General features: G+C 44.0%; 1 protein-coding gene across 3 annotated transcripts in view; it reads right to left on the bottom strand.

The window, feature by feature from the left end:
• Positions 1-15,946, bottom strand: part of GPM6B (glycoprotein M6B) — a 107,059-nt gene extending 91,113 nt beyond the window's left edge. For all 3 annotated transcript variants that reach the window (XM_032100672.1, XM_032100666.1, XM_032100669.1), the window contains exon 1: positions 15,774-15,946. In XM_032100672.1, coding sequence (XP_031956563.1) covers positions 15,774-15,777 — 4 coding nt within the window. In that variant the 5' untranslated portion in view covers positions 15,778-15,946. The remainder of the gene's footprint in view (positions 1-15,773) is intronic.
• Positions 15,947-19,766: the final 3,820 nt, after the last annotated feature.

Raw genomic sequence — 19,766 nt, forward strand, 5'->3', positions numbered from 1 at the left:
GTCTGTGGTGGAGAATATATAAACCATCTAGATAAGAGAGGCCAAAGCCTCTGTCATTCCTACCATCACATTAATTACATTTACTGGAGACTGAACAGGTGGCAGCAGAGAGATTTGACAAAACAATTCCTTAGTGTGAAGCAGCCTAACACCTAAGGAAGATGAACAGGACGAAAAGAAATCTATGCAATTATTTCACAGCACTGTAAATTAATGACTCTTCCAATTTTCATAACACAGTTTCATTGGAATTTTGCAATTGTTGTAAAAATGCAGCACAAAACCTGAAAGGAAATTCTCCTTTTCCTTCTAAACTGGGGTTTGAGGACCACACACAGATTTTCATCGACAGCTGCTTGTCCCAGACCGCCAAAGCCACAGTGGTGAAAAGATGCTCTAGCAGTGGCTATAGGCAGCTTCTCTTCCCTCACTGGGGTACCTCCCTAACTGGTTTAGTAAAGGACAGATGGTTGTGCATGACCCAATTGAACACCCTTTTTTTTTTTGTTATGGCTTTGGGGAAGGAAGAGAATGTTGCACGCAAAATTCAGCGTTGATTAAAAAGCACTAACATTTGGCTGAGCAAACCCCAATTTAGCCCCCTGGGCCTGTCTGACCCACTAACCACTGCTTCCTAACCGCTCTGTTATGGCAAAGGTTGCCTGAAAAATGCAGAGCTTGCAGAGCAAAAGAGCATGACCTTTACATCAGTTTTGCAACACTTCCTTAATGACATACTATGAAAATTCCCATTCCCACACCCTCAAATTTATTGGTTTTAAACTACACATTTGTAGCAAATATGTAACAACTGATGGAGCCTCTTCAGTGATCAAACAGGGAATGCATTGAAGCATCAGACAGACATATGACATGACTCAAATATAGATAAATAGCAGGATCTTGTTTCTTTACGTGGAAGAAATGGGGGAAGAAGCCCAGAGCATTTTGAGAATTTAAAATGTACTATCCCTGTGGTATGCTCAGTACTTCTCCTCCAGACAGCAAATAGGTACCACCTACCAAAAGAAGGGATTCCGGTTTTGTTTCCACAATTTCCTTTCAGATATGCTTCCTTAAAACGTAAATCTTTCATAGGCTCTGTAGGCTCAGGGTTTGCCTATAGCCTTTGTGCTTTCCTACAGATCTGCAACAGTAATCCCTGTACAAAAGAGAAGAGCATGAAAAGCAGGGGCAGGTAAAGTGGAACACATTTAGCCTTTTCTTGCCAAAGCAACAGCAAAGGTACTAGAGTTGTGGAAGAAGAAACATGCTAGCTACACTTGAACAGCTTCTTGCAATACCATCACCAAGTTTATCAAGATCTGGTGCCCAGCTCAAGTCCCAGATCTACAGCATGCATGAAAGCCTTCATCTTTTATTATGAAATAGAAAAAAAAAAATAGTAGATTTCCATTCATCACCATGGAAGAAGGCAGATTTGAAGTAAGTACCAGCCACTAAATGCTCAGAAAACAAACGCCTCCAAAATAATAGCAGGTCTTGTGATTTTTTTTTTTTTTTCAGCATTCAAGGACTACAACAGACAATGGCTGGATAGGAGCAGGAACCAAGAGCAAAGATTTTGCAGTGTTAAAGAACCAGGCATCTGCAGCTCTCTGAAGGACACTGATCCACCTCTTGCAGAGAAAGCAAAGAGATGCTCCCTAAAGAACATGAGACACCTTACAGCCAGCGGGGGTTAATGGTATCTTGCAAAAATGTGATTCTTCAAAAAGGGAGAAGGGACTGCTATGTTTAGATATTATCAATGTTTAATCATTTTATAGGAACGTGGAAAATTATGTTTAGCGACCTCTAAATTCTCATTTTCTCCAAAGATAAATTAGAACTTCAAAGGAAGAATCAAGGAAAATCAGAGCCAAAAACACAGCCTCTCTGTACAACTCATACGTTTGCTTTCCTTTCCAATTGCTCCCAAGATGAGGGGATGTCCAACACAAGCCTTCAAATTAAGGATTAATTTCATTTCACTGCAGACACAACTCTTTCAGAGGGAAAAAAAAAAGGCAGCATAACACAATGTGCATTTCAAACATTTTTTTTCCCAAAAAATGTTTCAGTTTTTTGAGAGAAAGAGCTTTCTAATACAAGTATCCTCCTTGTCTGGATCAAAAACATAATCCTACTGGTTTTTGTTTTTCTGCCAACATCAACTTTTTAAACCCTGTAAAAACAAACAAATGGTGAAAAAATAAGAATATTCACTCCATCACCAGAGATCACAGTCATGGAGGACCTTACCACATCACTGTATGGCACAGCAGAACAAGGCAGGAGCATCAGGGCATCCAGGCACTATACCGGAGAAGAAGTTGGGAAAATACTTTAAAAAAATGTCTGAAAAATGTCTTGGAAAACATGTAGCACAGCTGTCATATGAGAGACTTTGAAACTGGTACTCTGTAGTTGTGACCTGTTGGAAAGACAACCCGATGCAAAATGCTCTTTTTCAAAAAGTCTTTACTGTATTTTATGAAAACTCGTGTTCACCTATCACCCAGCCCACAAAGAGGGCTTGAATATACATTAAAATGGTGTCTTCTACATAAAAAGAAAAAAATAGGCACATCATCTAGCTCATGGGAACAAAAACCACAAACAAGGGACTTTGAGCCTTCAAACTAATGAAGCTTCCACGGTTTGAGATCAAAACTCTGTTGCACTCTTGCTTTTCTTGAATTTCCCACACAGAGATATAAAAGGCAATGCCCTTAAAGCTCAGAGGACTTGGATTTAATGCAGTAAACTCACAGCAGCTCAATTATGTTAACTATTTTAGACACCCATGAGAAGAATAGCGTTCAGGTCAGTTATGCACACAATAAAGTTTTCTTTTCACTCCCCATTTTCTGCTTCCATAGTCCTGGCTTTCTGGACATGGAACAGCATGAGACCCTGTCAGCCACCAAGCCCTGCACCCTGACAGAGTCCCACCAAGGCTTGTGCTTTGTGTTAGCCTAGCCTTGGTCTCCTCCACAGAGATGAGGGGTCTCATATAAACAGATACTACCCCAGTTACTGAGCTGATGGAATGGCAGGAAATGAACAACATGGAAGCAAAGGGAAAGACTCAGCAAAGCCAAATACTGCTAGAGTTAATAATCATGCCCTAATTCAAACCAGGCTCCTCTAAAGCAGGTCAGGTTAATTTTAATTACTATGCAGTTTTTTTCTTGGCTTAAGCCAAAGAGGTTCACATCAGAACCACAGGAACCACTTGGGAGGCAGGAAGCTGCTGCACTTATCCTGTGAGCACCGTGACCCGAATCAATTAGTATGCAGTGCTGCACATTTCCTTAAATCATCTCCAGGGCATACATTCCTGGTCTCACATCCAGGGTCACCATAGCTATGAGGGAAACAAAAGACGCTGGTGACGCTTGCTGGCAGCTGCTGCCCTGCCTCTTCCACGTGTCTGCACGGGGACACAGCTGCTGGGGCTAACATTTGGGAAGGTATTTCCTTGAGCAAACTCCTACCATGCAAATGCAGGTAAGCCCACATACAGCTTCATGAAAAGAGACTGAAGAGACGGCGTTCCCAAGCAAAACTGGAAATGAAAAAGTCTGCATGCCAGTGTGTGACTGAGCTAATGGCCAATTTAAGATTATGTGAACAGAGGTAAGTTTAGGTTACTACACGAACCCTGAGAGGAGGGAAGCTACACAGCCCAGACAGAACACTACCAGATTTCCACACTGCCACAGCACATACAGGGGCATCGTCGTTACCTTCTGATTCAAAGCCACCTACTCCACAGGGCTTAATGTAACCAAAGTGTGTGTCAGCAGCCACCCCAAACACAAGGAGGACCCTTCTATGCAATGTTACTGTTACATCTGAAAAGAGTATTTTCCTCTGTACTTCATTAATAAAACAAACAAACAAATAAAAGAACAAACAACAAAAACAGACACCAGGGCAAAAAAGAAAGCTTGTCTTCCTTCACACTAAGCCCAAAAAGGCCATATGAGTACCCTCCTCAAAAGCCCTTGCAGAAAGGATCACAGATGTCCAAGCCATGGCCTACACTTCGTCCTGCAGCCACAAAAGCCCCTGATCATGCTCATGCTAGTCTCCCACAGATGGGACACTGATGGTGAGTACACAGCTAAGAAGTGCTGGAATCCTGATCTCCTCCTCTCAAGCTTCATGTTTTGTATCATTAACTTCTGCTTAAGAGAAACACAGCTGCCTTGGCAGGTCACACTTTAGGAAGAAAGGCAGTTTCTGAGACAGTAAGTGCAAAAGCTCCTCAAAAGTCATGATGACCTAGGGGAAGGATTTTAAATTAATTGCCAGTATTTCCTAGCAGGAAGCACTGGCGCGGTACATCCCAAATGCTGTGGAAGGCCTGAGATGCAGGCTGTCACCTGGGTGCTCTTCCCAGCTGTCTGCTTCAAGACAAAGCAGGGCACACAACAGCAGCCAAGCCTGAAGGCTTTAAGTGTTACAGTTCTATCCATGTCTGCCACAGAAGAGCAAAGGTCACCGCTACAAGTCCACTCATGACTATGGAAGTCACCTGAGTGTATAAAACGTCTCTGAGTTTACGGAATGTCTCTGGGACCACATGCAGCAGCTCAGGATAAATTAAATTTTGGGATACTGCTGTGATGTCAGTGATTTAGCCTGACATGAGAAAATAGCATTAAAACGGCAAATGAAGGCAAGCTTAACAAGGCCAAGTGTAATGTCCTGCACCTGAGTTGGGGCAATCCCAACTATGCATACAGGTCATGCAATGAGTGGGTTGAGAGCAGCTCTGCCGAGAAGGACTTGAGGTGTTGGTGGATGAAAAACTGAGTATGAACCAGCAGTGTGCACATGCAGCCCAGAAAGTCAGCTGTACTCTGGGCTGAATCAAAAGCAGCATGGCCAGCAGGCTGAGGGAGGTGATTCTGCCCCTCTACTCTGCCACTGTGATACCCCACCTGGAGCACTGCATCCAGCTCTGGGGTCCAGGGTCCTCAACACAGGATGGATATCGACCTTTTGGAGCAGGTCCAGAGGAGGTTACAAAGACGATCAGAGGGCTGGAGCACCTCTCCTGTGAAGACAGGCTGAGAGAGCTGGGGTTATTCAGCTTGGAGAAGAGAAGGTCTGGGGAGACCTTGTAGCACCTTCCAGTACCTCAAGGGAGCCTACAGAAAAGATGGGGAGGGACCCTTTATCAAGGAGTGTAGTGATAGGACAAGGGGTAATGCTTGAAGTGAAAAGATGGCAGATTTAGATTAGATACTAGGATGAAATTCTTTACTGTGTGAGTGGTGAGACACTGCAACCAGCTTTCCCAAGGAAGCTGTGGGTGCCCCACCCCTGGAAGTGTTCAATGCCAGATTGGATGGAGCTCTGGTCTAGTGGAAGGTGTCCCTGCCCATGGCAGGGGAGTTGAAACCGGATAATCATTAAGGTACCTTCCAATCCAAACCATCCTACGATTCTATGATTTTTCTCCTGTGTTTAAACTTGGGTAGGGAGAATAAATCTCTCTCCATAGAGATCTCAGAACCACATGCAAATGCAAAGCACAAGTGTCGGAGCAATGAAGCATATGTAACTAAAAGCTTGACATATTTTCTGAGTAAGGCAATAGAAAACACTTTATTTACAAGGTACAGGAGCCAACATAAGGGATGTTTCACACATGCAGAAGAAGACAGACTACTGACCATGTGGGAAGTGGGCACAGCAGTCACGCTCGCAAACACATATGGAAGGAAAAAGGCATGCTTCCCTCCTACTAATCTTACCATTCTCTTCCCTAAAAAAACAAGGGTAAAGACCAAGTATTTTAAAAAGAATTACAGTAGACGAGAACTTAAGCATGATGGCATTTTCTGAATTGATAAACCTGCCTTATATGATGGGAAAGATGAAGGAATGCTTTGGGAACTCACATTTTGGCTGGAGAACTGCTTTTCCCCTTCTTTGTCGTCTTATGAAGTCCACTGTCCTGGTTTGGGAAGGGCATGCCCCAATTTAGTACTCCCACTAAAAAAAAAGACCATAAGCCCTCCCCTCCTCCCCCACTCTGGTGGGAGACAAAAGGCAGAGATGATGGGTTGAGATAAGAACAAGTTACTGGAAACAGCAACGAGATAAGAAAATGAACAATACAAGTAACAACTAATTTAAAAAGCGTATCAAGAGAGGGCGATTTACAGGCAAAAATGCTCACCTAGCCAGGGACAGTGAAAAACAATGGCAGACACCCTCCACATGCCACGCTTTCCTCCTGCAAGCCATGCCCGTGTTCCTCCCGGAAGCAGGAGTGCCTTACTTCCACCCTGGCAGCGACGTGGGTGGTACAGAATAACAACCCACATGCAACCACACGGCTCCAGGCTCTACCCCCTCATGGCTACTGCAAAGAAAATAACTCTGTCCCGGCCAAAACCAGGACATTCTCATCAGTCTCTTTCCAGAAGTCCTGCACAGGGAGCCCAGTTAGCAGGCCAGAGGAATGGCTAATGAACAAAGATGCTACACTTCCAAGTAATTGGTAGGGTTTCTTTGGGTTTTTATCAACAGAAACTCTGGTATTGTTTCCATTCTCATCCCTCAGTTAAACCCTAACAACTCTGTGGCAAATGAGCATTTCTAATTCTCTATCCACTTTGAACATAATTCTTTTTAAGAGGGTAGGTAATCTTCAGAAAGTAGATAGCCATCCTACAGCCATCACACTGAACAATTTGGCAGGTATCTCTACAGCCAAAAAATGCCAATGCTATCTAAGTTCAACTAATCAAACATGAAACAAAGCACTTGTATGAACTAAACACATTTTTGTAAGGGGGAGAAGTAGCTAGTGCTTACTGCAACTACACTGGTATTTTCCTCAACCTTTTTCTTTGTATGTTCTTATAAGAACAGAAGACTCGATGCGCAGTAATTAACACAGTTATATGTCAGGTTTTAACAGCAGCTGGGACATTCCCATTAGCCTTGGCAACGACACTTAATATTCCACATGTGCCATGCCTTTTTGTAACTGTGGAAATAGAAACCTAAGACTCCAAGCTCCCTCCAGTAAAGGACTTAATTTTGCTTTAAGAAAGCGTCTCCTGACTTTCTGTTTATTTTAAAGCTGTTTCTTTTAAAGTCTCCCTGGTTTTCTGTCTCTAAGAGAGGTACATCACTTACTTGGAAGTACAAGTCAGTCAAGCTGTGCTCATCTACTGTGTGTGAATCACAGGCATGCAAAACCAGCAAGTGCTTCTGGACACCACTTCATGGAGAAAGTCTTCAGTGGAGGATCAAATGCCAACAAGAATAAGGGGGGCAGGGAACTATCTAGCACACATATCCCCTGCCCACAAAACCCAGTGGAAATCAGCCTAGAGAGAGGGAAGGACAAGGTTTGACCATGATATCCAGCACTTCCTCTGTGTGAGGATAATGGAAAGAGCCGAAGCCATTCTGGACAAGCTGGAGAGCTGATGATAATGGGAAAACATTCAGCAGATTTTATGATGACAGCCTTAGGAAACATCAAAAAAATCCAGAAATTAACTTTTACAGGAAAATAAAATAATGAAATCTGCAGAGTGTTTAAGGCTGAAATCAATTGAGTCTTGACTCGTGCTGCTACCTCATTCGTGTTTTGTTTCAGTTCCACCCACTCCTCAAATACCTACCTTCAGTCTGCCACAGCTACTTTAAATCAGCATTTTCAAGAGTTTTTTTACTCCTTCCTTGTTCTTTTTTTGCTTTCCTGAGGTTTCCACTGAGGAATAAGAGGAATTTAGTATGTGGTAGATTACAACAATTTCTCAAGCATGGTGTTGCAAGCATATCAGTTGCAGATAAAATGAAAAACCTCAAAGAATTTCAGGAGAAGGTTAAAGATTAAGTATCTATTATATGCTTCTCTTAGCTAAAGTTTGAGGAGAAAAACAGGTATTTTCAAACTGTTTAAAAATAATCTAAAGGGAGAAACAAAACATTGCAGGCTAAACCCAGCAAAAATTAATTAACTGGCTATTTTTCATTCCATCCAGTCATTATTTAAGTCTCCAGACATAATCTGAATGGGGGGATTTTCATCAGACAATTACCAAGCATGAGAAACCACCATTTCAATTTCAGCACAGTATGGGGGAAATGTCTATGAAGTGAAGGTATACATTGCATGAGGGAAATAATTACTAACACGGGCTACATCAGTCACACGTAGCAAAGCCCCCTCGGCATTGCATTCCTCACATTCGCTTATGCAAAACTTTGGCTCAATGCAACTGTTACCAGCTTGAGTTCCTAATAACTCCACTGGCTGGGGAGCAGGCAGCAACAATGTACTGGATTCTGTCACATTCCCTTGACATGGCCTGACAAATATCTCAGAGATTCCAAGGCTTTTGTACCTGTGCCCATCACAGAGCCTAAGCAGATGTTACATGAAGTGTTCTTGTTTTTACACCTTGCAAGTCGTGGGTTCTTGACAGATGTGCTGGAGCAGATCCCTGTGCTTGCACCAAGAGAACTCCAAATACTCCCACTAGTCATCTCTATTTCCTCATGACTTTTTTTTTTTTTTTAATGCATGCCTAAACAGCTCAAGAAAAGCATTTAATTTCCCACAAGGGAAGTTCCATGTGGCAAACTTATTTTCAGCTGTGTGCTTAACAAATACAAAAACTCATTTTGTGCTTTTGTTTGGGAAAGCGCGTGACATTTATGTCAACACAGTTTTGGTAACAAAAGGATAAGTTTAGATACAAGTAGCAATCACTTAAAATATTCCAAAAGTTATTCCTTAAAAAAAAAACAACAAAAAACCAAAAAGAAACCTACAATATAACATACAGAAAACACAGTGAACAAGAAAATTAAAATTACTTTAGTAAAGAATTTACAAAAAAGTATTGAAGATCCAGCCAGTGCTCTGCACTAGCTCAGACTTGCACAGTGTTTGTTGGCATGGTGTGTGCTAAGGAGTTCATTCCAGAAAATCCTTACAGAAATTCATAGAACCTAGAACTTAAGAAGCTTTAAAAAGGAGTCTTAAGTTGATGAAAGCACTGTCTTATGCCATGAAACATTTGTGTCCAATCAAAAAACACATATAAACCCACAGAATAAACAAAAAAACCATGAAATCTCTGTATCTTGAAGAGCTAGCTAAGACCCAACAGCAGCCACACTCCCAAATGGGCTCTCAAAGGGTGTCAAGCAGGTGAATGCAGGCAAACAATGCTCACCTGCATTGCAGCTTCACTGATACACACTCAGTATTAGAACTGAGAAGACTCAATGAATATGCAAGCTGGCAAAAACATAGACTAAAAAGTAAAACCAGGCATCAGAGAGTCCCAGCTAGCTGTGCCTTGCTGGCAGCATGAGAAAGTCAGATTCCTCCTCAGTTAGCCATCAGTGGCAGGCTCCTCTGCTCCAGCTCAGCAAAACAACCAATAAGCCCAAGTATATGTTTCCAGTATCGAGAAAACCAGTGCATTACTCAAAACATAATCCTCCTCTGGCTGAACTCCCATAATGTACTCTGGGTTTGGATCTCCTGACCAGCTGCATTGTTAACACAAGGTGTCCTTTCTGTCTGTTTATCCACAAACCAGCACCTGGAAGGCAAGCCAGCTGCTTCCTTACTCCTGCCACCAGGGCAATTCTTGTATTTCCATTGGCATTGAAGGAGTGTATACAAAGACAAGAGCTTTAGGCTGCCATTTGCAGTGACTGCTCTATGCACTTAATAAACATTAAAAAAACCCCAAATAAAATTATGAAGGCTGTATGTTACATTGGATACTTCAAATCAGTTCAAGAAGTCCAGTTTTGTTCACCACCCAGGTCCCAGCTATCTTTGAAACACAGTCCTTTACAACATCTCTCCCTGAGCAAAAAAAAAAAAAAAAAATCCGAAACATTAAAGTACAAACACAGCTCTGAAAGTCATTTGCTATGGAACTTGAGGCTAAAATTTCCAAGTGTCACATGCACACAACTATCAAAGCATAAAACAAACACTCCCAAAACTGATGCAGAGAAAGGCACTGAGGTTTGTACCTCTTGATAGCTCTGTGGCTGGCACACCTTTCTGTTAATGAAACATAAGCTCCATTCACATTTTGAAATTGCTGTTAGTCAAACAGCTCCAGAAACAGGGAGAACAGAAGATGTTGAATTCTCATAGTTCTTTGTGTTGCCTGTAAATGTTTCCCAAGCCACAACTCCCCATGAAACCTTTTGAGCCTAAAACCCAAGAGACAAATAATTATGGAGAGGAACACTGCCAAAGCACCAAGACAGAGCAGCAACAGAAAGCTAAGAATTAAGTGGTACATAAGATGCTACCTCACCAAAGCTGTCTCAGGTTCACGCCTGCCTGCAGAATAAATGCTGGGAGAGGATCAGGAGATGTGGATTCCTCTCTGGATACTGTCAAGCCAAGTTTGCTTCCTTTGGGCCACAGACTACATTGCACATGACCTGGAAGAAGCCACCTTATGAGATGGATGTGATGGGCTCTGTTTTGCCTTTTGACCATTGTGGATATTGACTCAGTAATCCTCCCAGCACAGGATTCTGCACCCGTACAGAGGCTTGCAGGCTCAGCTGGGACTCATCACTTTAATACAACCATCTTTGATGTCCCACAAGGAAACTAAGCTATCTTTCCTTACATTTACTCATGCCAACACAAATCCAGAGGCACTCGAACGGGTTTTAAGGAACCAGCCAGAAGAATAGAAAGAATCTTGATTTCTCTCATACCAATCCAGCCACAAGCATGCTGAAGTGAGCCCTGGAGAATGGGCCTCCCATATGTCTCACCACACACCTCATCAGACTGGAACCCCAGCAAGATGCCACGTGCTGCATCGGGAGCAGGCCTCAACCCCACACTCCAGGGTAAGAAGCACCTATGTTAGACATACACTAATAAGCATATACATCCATCTTCCACAACATTACCACTGTGGGGCCATGAAGAAATTGAATTTTCTACAGGAGGGCTCGATAAGACAGCTCCCATGGCTCTGTGCAAGCTCTCGGCACCTCAGCAGGAATGGTGCAAGGAGCTGCACAGAGGAGCAAGGTGCTGTGCTGCCTGGGCAGGTGCAGGGTAGGCACTCATGGGGACCAGGTGTGTGCATGTCTGAGGAAAGGCAGAGGGCACACACAGCTGGGGTGCACATGGGGGACGTCAAACGGAAGAGAATCCATCAGTTTCAGTGGGAAGAGCATCCATCCTGATGAGTGAGGCAACACAACAACCCACAGCAGTTCGCTCAGCAAGCGCTTTACCTCAGTGAAATTTCACTGAGTTCAGTGTTCTCCTACTTCTAAAAAGACAACACCACATTTCTATCCAAAAACTATCAGTGGAAATACAACACAAACAGTTATTTTGCATCTGGCTTCAACAGCTGTGTATCTCAGGGAAAAGAAAATACTCGCTAATGAAAACGTGCACCACTCAGACAACGCAATACCGCTGCATGAGGAAAAGAAAGACACCAGGAAGTGGGCTTCACTGGCTTTAGTTTCAAATTTTTTTCACCTTATCCTGAAATGGACACTGGACTTATATTTTAGAATAAGGACTTCAGATATTACTAAATATTGCTCAGAGAAGTTGTGGATGCCCAATCCCTGGATGCTCCTTCCCTGGAAGCATTCAAGGTCAGGGTAGGCAGGGCTTTGAGCAAGTGAAAAGATGTCCCTGCACACAGCAGAGGGGTTGGATTAATTGATCTTTAAAGGTCAAACCAAACTATTTTATGATTAGAAGACACCTGGAGACTTCAACTGTTTTTTAAAATTCCATAAACAGTCTGAAAAAGACAGGTAATCAGGCACTAACACAGTTCAGAGCTCCCAGGGATGTACTCTGTCATCCAGTACATTTTTCTGAAAGGTAACAATTCAATATCTATCAGACAAAGAATTCACACACAGGACAGAAGATACCCTCTATCAGAGAACCACACATTTAAAAAGAGTGTAAGAGGGAGAACCTGTAAATATGGTGAAAACACAAATTGCTTAAGATACTAGGAATATCTGAAATGCACATTTTCTCCTCCACCTCCTTCTCAGACAAGAAGGATTACAGTGAGAAGGCAAAATTAAGCACCTTTTAACAACACAAACAGATGCTGTGGAGATAGAGGAAAAGCAGCAGTATAAAATTTTGTATTTCACAGGTTTTATGAGAAGATAAATTGAATATTAGTTTCTTTTCTTTCAATAAGAATAAGGTTAAATATGTTTGAGAGGTGTACAATTTAAGAAAATATGGACTACACCACTAGGCAATTGAAATCCAGCCACCTTTAATGACCAAAGCTAATCAGATTTTACTATTAATGTTAGACACAAAAGATTTCAGCTCTTGCCTGAATGAAGTGTATAGCTGAATAGAAGAAGACTGATTCTCTTTCAGAATTTGCCCCCAGCTGTTTATAAGAAGAAAGCCTGGTTTAGGAAATATTTGAACCTACTTCAGACACATTTCATGTAAAAGCAAGGACCATTTCACTGGGTGGCAACAGCCCCTAAGGTGGAACTCCTGAAAATAATGCCTACAAGAAAGGGATGGTCTGCTCTGGGATGGAAGGAGGAGCTACAGGGACGAAGAAGCAAGTACTGCTGAGGGAGCTGGATGTGCTGGAGAAGGTGTGAAGGACAGGAGATGGCTTCTGGGAATTCCTGCACTGGGGCTTCAGAGAAATGGGATGAGAACCCCCATAAAGACAGGCATCATTTCACGCTCTGTTTGCAGACAGTGTTCTCCTCAGTATCTCTTTTTTAAAAAACCAACTACCCCTAATATAATATATGTACCCACACTGCTCCAACCACTTCTTTTTTTTAAGTAAAAAGCAACAGTTTGGAGAGTACAAAGAAGAAAAAGCGTAAAATTATGAGAACATGCAGTTCCTAAGACATGATGTTGTATCATGCCTTTCAAACTTTTAGGAACCAAAACTTTTTGCATTTTTTTGTTAATTTTGTAAAACAACAGTCCCCCTCCCCACCTTCTAAGTGAAACACTATGTTTTGGAGAGTGTGTGCCACGATGTAAGATGCCCATGGGTGGGACTTCCCACAGGAGATGCACAAAGCAATGCAGTGGTCATTAATGAGGACCCTCCCTTCAGCTGCTGCAAACCCTTACTGGTGTTGAAAACAGAGTGCCCAAGCTTCGGAAGTGCTGAGGGAGCCAAAAGCCCAAAGAACAACAATGGCTGCGGAGGGCTCTCAGCCTCCAAAAAAGGAAAACAAAAACCAGCCTGGCTAAGCCAGTCCTACACAAAAGTTTTGTGTGAGCAAGGACAACTCAAATGGCCTTAATGAGAAGCAGTCCAACACATCCTTGCCATCAGATGAGGAAGCTCAGTAACAGCATTGGGGCTCCACACAAGGCCTGGTGAGACAATCACATCAGCCTCAGTCTACCTAATGCCAAGGCAACAGTTATGCAATGACAGAAACAAAACGTTGTGTTCATGGAGGACTGGATTCCCAGCTGACAAAGGCTTCTTTTTGTGACTTCTTTTTGAAGTACTTCATATGAAATTTCTGCTCCAAGTCCCCTCTCCTGACTGACCAAACTGCCATTAACTCAGGCACAGCTTGGTCATCCAACAATGCTTCCAAGCAAAGAACTCGGAAGACCTTGGAATTTTGTGTTGTTATTATCATCATTATGAGCAAAATGTTCAAGAAAAGTTTCTTGTCTTCACTCCCCTTTTCCCAAGTGCTATATTCAGGACAACACATTCTATATGGACATAAATTATATACTTCACACACTTCACAATGTGCAAGACTAACTTCAGTGTTTTTCTAAGATTTTAGAACTGAAATAAAGATGGGCTTCTCCTTAAGATGAATCATTCACATAGATTTAAAACAACTTTTTGATTTCAAACAGCTAGCAACTTAATTCACTGAAGGAAAACCAATTTCATACAGTTAGCAGCAAAGACATTAAAGAAAAATTTTACATGTGTTACCTTGGAAATCAATACTTTTCTCTTAATAAGACAGTAAAAACATTCCTTTGTTTCTATGCCTCTTCCCTCCCCATTCCAAGATTTACTGGACATCAACCCATGCCAGTAAAAGTGTAAGTCAAGAGGAGTATAGTAAGATATGAACAAGAGGAGAAGCTGCCCACTTTGCAGTTTCATTTAATATCAAAAGTTCACATAGGTAAAGAATAGTCTAAAAAATGAGTATCAGAATATGGACGCAAAACATAAGCTTTTTGATGCTGCTACAACAGCTGGTTGGTTTGTTTCAACCATCAGAGCTGCTGAGGCTACAGGAATCAGTACTTCAACGTGTACTGAAAGGGGTGTAGAAAACTTGTAAAAGGCTTAGTTAAAAAGACATTAATACAAGAGGAGTCTGATCTTCACTAAGCTAGGGAACAAACCAGTTAATAAGCATTTAGAAATTAAGGAATTAGGTGATGCGAATTAATTTAACAAAGTAGCAACCATAGGAATTCTGTCAGCTTCCTTTAGCTTTGGCTGAGTAATTAATTTTTTTTTTCTTCTTAATTAAAACCAGAGACAGTGCCAGCATCAGTATGTGCATATTAACACTCGGGCATGCACTGATAGCTCCGCTTTAGCAGCTGCAACCTCTAAGCAATAATATGCCAGTAGCAAACTAAACCAAAGATACAGCTGTACTTTTCTATCTTTTTCTTTTCTTTTTCCAAACCTCCTAACTTTCACTACTACTTGATTAATTTGCACGTATTGTTGGTTGAAAGGAGAGCTCGCAGGAAGCAACTACTAAAAGTCCCATGCGGAAAGGATGGGAAAGCTGAAGGTGAGTGCTGACTGCCGACGGACACATGTACTCTAGGAATCTTTTCCTCCCTAGGGCCCCATTTCTGCTCCTGTTAACACACTCACGCAAGCGCTACCCTCCCCATAAGTTTAAGAACAGAAGTCGCCACTTTCCACCCACACCCAACTCCCTCCACCGCGGCAGAGGGAACAGCGCACCACGTTATCCCAACGGCCCGCAGGATTCCCTAATGCTCACACCTAAACGCATCACGCCTAGCACAGGGGAGTACTCAGCGCTGCCCGTCTCCAGAGGCACGTCCACTCTCCTCCCTGTGTCCCGAAGCTATCCCCCCTCTCCCGACCAAACTTCACATCCCGGCAAAAACTGACCCGCACCTCTGGGGACGCGGGTCTGGCGAAGAGGGGCTGCGCGGCTCCCCCGCTCCGCCTTATCCCGAGGGGAAGCCAGGCGAGACCAAGGCAGTCCGCAGCGCCGGGCGGCGGCACCGAGACCCGCGGGGAGAGCCGGGGCCGCTCCTGCCTCCCCCCGAGCGCGCCTCTTCCTCGGCTTCTGCGGAACGGACGCGGGATGGAGAAGCTCCGGGCCGGCTGCGTACAACCGCCTCCGAAACTACAGATCCCGCATTCTGCATTATTATTATTATTCTCATCATCAATGATTTATTTTCAGAGGACGGGAGCTCGCCTTGCTGGCGAGCAAGGTCTCGTTGTCCCGCCAGACAGGGTGTCCCTGCGCCCGTCCCCGCTCCCGGCGCGGAGTTCCTGTGGCAGCGGCGCGGAGCGAGGCGGGCGGAGGGGCGGCCTCTCCCCCTCCCCGCGCTACCGGAGCGCTCAACAGGCGGCTGCCGCTGCCGCCCGCCGGGGCTGCCCCGCACCTGCCCCCGCTCCCGCCCTCCCCGCAGCCGCGGCTCCCCTGCGGCCCCGGGCTCTGCCGCAGCCGCGCTCGCTTACCCATGGCTGCCTCGCGTGGTCCGGGCGGTGCGGGAGGCGCAGGGCAGGGGCTCGCTGTGCCGTGCCGGGCTGGGCTGTGCCGGGTGAGCGGGCTGGCGGAGGACAGCGGCCGCGGCTCTCGCTCTGGCGGGCCGGGCTCGCCTGCGGCGGGAGCGAGGGGCGGGAGGGGCGGGGCGGCCCCGCCTGCGCCGCCACAGGGGCCCGGCCCGGCCCGGCCGCGCGGGGCAGGGGGGACAGCGCCCCCCCGCGGCCGCTGCCGCTGCCCGCCCCGCCGCCGCCGGCAATCGGCGCTCGGTCGCGCCCGCCGCTCCCCGCCCTCCTGCGCTGCGACCTCGCTCGGCCTCAGCGGCTGCCAGGGACGAGCACCCGCTGCCAGGCGGGACCCCTGACCCTCTCGCCTGGGAAACCTTGGGAACCTGAGCTGCGGGCACCCTTTACCTTCAGAGGCACCTGCCCCTTGATGTTTCTCTGACAATGGCAAGGGCACTGCGTGCTCAAACACAACATCATTTCATGACTGTCTATACCCGTGCTCAGCTGTGTGATCCTTATCTTCACAGCCCCTTCTGAAGCGTCTCATGCCGCTTTCCAGCGTCACACAGCACTGCGGGAGCTGCCACTTGAGCGACGTTCCAGCCACACCGCCGTGCATGACGATGCTCGCAGGGACTTCGTCATTCTTTAAGCACTGTGAGGAATGTGTCATGGCTTTAGGAAAATTCGGTAAACGGGACCCTGGAAGTAACAGACTGGGTAGTTTGGGGACATATGGGTGGCTTCTCCCTTAGGAGATAACCAGTAGCCCCTTCCCCATACCTAGACATGTTGGAGGTAAAAACGACAGTGTCACACAGGAGTGATCCTTCACAGGCACTGAAGACAGGTATGGAAGAGAGTGGCAAAGTCAGCTTTTTGAGTTTAGTTGCTTTCCTAAACTGGACTTTCACCATCAGAGCAATTTGATTGCTTCAGTTGCAAAGGCCAGTGCTTTAGACAGAGTAAGTGCATCTACAGTGACTAATATCAGTCAGATCATGCTGATTTACATTAACTGGTTGCTTGGCGTGCATTTCCTTTGTCACAATAATAGTACACTAATTTTCTGTTATTTATGTGAAGTGTAAGGACATATTTCACTTCTTCCTGTGATCATTAACATATTCATCTATTCAATTTCGTAACTATATTATTCACCTCAAATTGAGATCGATTGCTTAAGAACGTATTAATAAAATTCAAAGGTAAAAGAGTGACAGAAGCGTGAACACTAATTTTCAGGGAGATTAGTTTGTACTTCGGAAATTCAGGCCCCTGCTCCCAAAATACTGTGTGCACTCATTATGAAGTTGCAATGTTAATGTGTGGTTTCTTTGTTAATGGGAACATAAAAATCACAGTCTCCTGGGCCAGAATGATCTGAGGCTTTTGCATTGATTAATGAACATATATGCTTTTCTGGTAAGGTCTGTGGGCTCAACACCATGCAAGCACCATGGAATCAGGGAGTAAATGCCTCTCCTCTAACAGGCAATAAGTGGATTGATGGAGTAAGCCATTTCATAAAGATAGAAAAAAAAAAAAAAATCATAGCTAAGCTGATCACTAGCAAGCTGCTTCCAGATCTCACTGGGAATTAAAGTAGATGAGCTATGCACCTTTGAAAAATTAGATTAGTTATGGAAATAGCACATGACCCTTAACTAGAGTGGCACTAAATAGCACTGAAATATGGCAGGAGCAAGAGGCAAATGGTAAAAGCATCCCACTGTGTGCAGCACTATGTGCTGGTGAAAGTATAAGTTAATTTCCTTTTCTAAAATAAAAATTGGTTGAAATTTATATTCTTTGAAGTTCCTACAGCATACTGCTTGATTTATACTAGAATCAGCTGAAAAATGTCCCTTAATTCTGAGTGTACTTGCACTTATGAGTAACTTTGCATTACTGAAATCCATAGGACAAGTTCCTCAAGGGAAGTTGGTCAGTGCTGTCCAGACTGGGTTTACACACTTACACCGAAGTATGAGGCAGATATTCCTAAGGGAGTGTAGAAGAAGTTGTCCATATCAACACATGTGCAGTGAGAGGAGGGACTCACTTTCTGCCATCCTCAGAAATGTTGGTCATTTTTCTCTCCAAAGGGAGAGAAAACGCAAAGATAGAAAATAGTGTGTGCATAAATATTGGTTATGGCTCAGCAAACCAGTCAGTGCAGATTTCCACTCACAGAGATACCAAGCCTCTGATAAGTGAAGAGAGAAGTTGACAGGGCTGATGACAGAAATTTTGGTTCCTTAAGGGAAACTACATTGTAATATTCAATTGAGGTAAAGGAGACAGGAATATTTGAAATTTCTGCGAGGAATAGAAAGTAATGGATTTCATTTCAGAACCAAGATGTCTGGAGAAACAGGTATTTCCCTGTTTGGGAAAGACTTACGATTGGATTCTAGTCCATGTTCTTGTATCTAGCACACAATGTAAAAGAGAAAAGCTGAAGTGTGCAGCATTTCAGCGAGTCTCTGTATTTGAATGGCTCCTTGGGTGCTATAGCTGGTAGCTGTAAGGAAGGGCTAAAGTCCTGCTGTAAATTATGCTGGAAGCCAGACTGATCCAAACAATCTCATCATCAAGGGATTATAAAATGACCATTTGACCAATGCTGCCATTGCAGATTTGATCTACAAAAGAGAAAGAGAAGGTTAGTATTCTGCACTGATTAATGTCATTGTCTGTGTTGAGTACTTAAAACCTTTTCCATAGTTCAGGTAACAACCTGCAAACATTTTTCTGTATGCAGAGTTACCCCAATACTAACGTCATGATACCAGGCATTTCAAGACACACCTTCACTCCCTGTAGCAATATGCTTGGATTACCTCTTAACCTATTCTGGAGCAGTATGTTCCTCTCTGGAGATGTTTTAAGGAGGCCATTTGATGTTCAGAAGAAAATTTATCTTCAGCCTTAAGATTAGTCGAGAAGAGGCAAGATGGAATGTGGGAGTCTCACTAGTAGTAACCGAGGGCATGGCATCAGTCTGAAACATCATGTTTTACTGTATTTGACAATTTCCAGCAATTAGTGGTGAAACTGATTTCTAGATTAAGGGAAGACTCATTGCATTTAATTTATTTTCTTCTTGTTTTAATTTACCAGGCTCCATCTGTTTCCCTACTTCTCCACTGCAGAACATCCTAGCTCTAAAGCAAATCCCTTTTTTTGTGGACAGAATGGTGTGATAGCTGCCACTACCTGTTTGTTTGTCTCTGTTTTCCACTCCTACTCTTTCCTCAGGCTGTCTAACTAGACAGATTGCCCTAGGTAGGAAACCTTCCCTATTAAAAACAGAAACAAAGGCAGTGTGTTTCCACTTAATGTTTTAGCTTTGACTAAACACTCAGGTGCATTAAATTTCATAAAAACATGTCCTAATGGGTTGTGTGTTTCAGTGGGTTCTCAGCTCCCACATCAGCTGTATATGAGGCCCCTTCCCATGGCTCCCTCTGCTAACAGTGATGCTAACGGTTAATCATGATATTACTTCTGGCTACTACACAGGCAGTGTCAGTGGGTAGCAGTCATGGCCACTTTCCAGAGGATTAGAGTGAGTGTATGGGGTGCTACTCTGCTTTTGCAAAAAACCTGCAAACTTCCAAAACCTTATAAAATCAGGGACTCGTAAAACAGCCTCCTTTTGAATGCTAACATGAGTGTATTTTAGCTTCAAGGAAACCAGAAGCGATAAAAACCGGTTTTAGTTTCACTGAGTGTTCCCTGTGGCCTTTCTCAAGGGGGGTTCAGCCGTCCTCTCTGTATTGAGCTTCTGTGATTCCACGTACAGTTGAGGCATACCGTGGTTTTTCTCTCCCATGTGATCTTCTGTTCACAGAGGCCGTGGATGTTAAAGACAAGTAAGGTGACAACTGGATCCCTTTATACACTTTGTGCACTTTATATCTGCGTGTAAAGAAGAGGTGACCTGTGTGGTCA

This window comes from Corvus moneduloides, chromosome 2 (assembly GCF_009650955.1).
Source record: "Corvus moneduloides isolate bCorMon1 chromosome 2, bCorMon1.pri, whole genome shotgun sequence".
NCBI classification, from domain to species: Eukaryota; Metazoa; Chordata; class Aves; order Passeriformes; family Corvidae; genus Corvus; species Corvus moneduloides.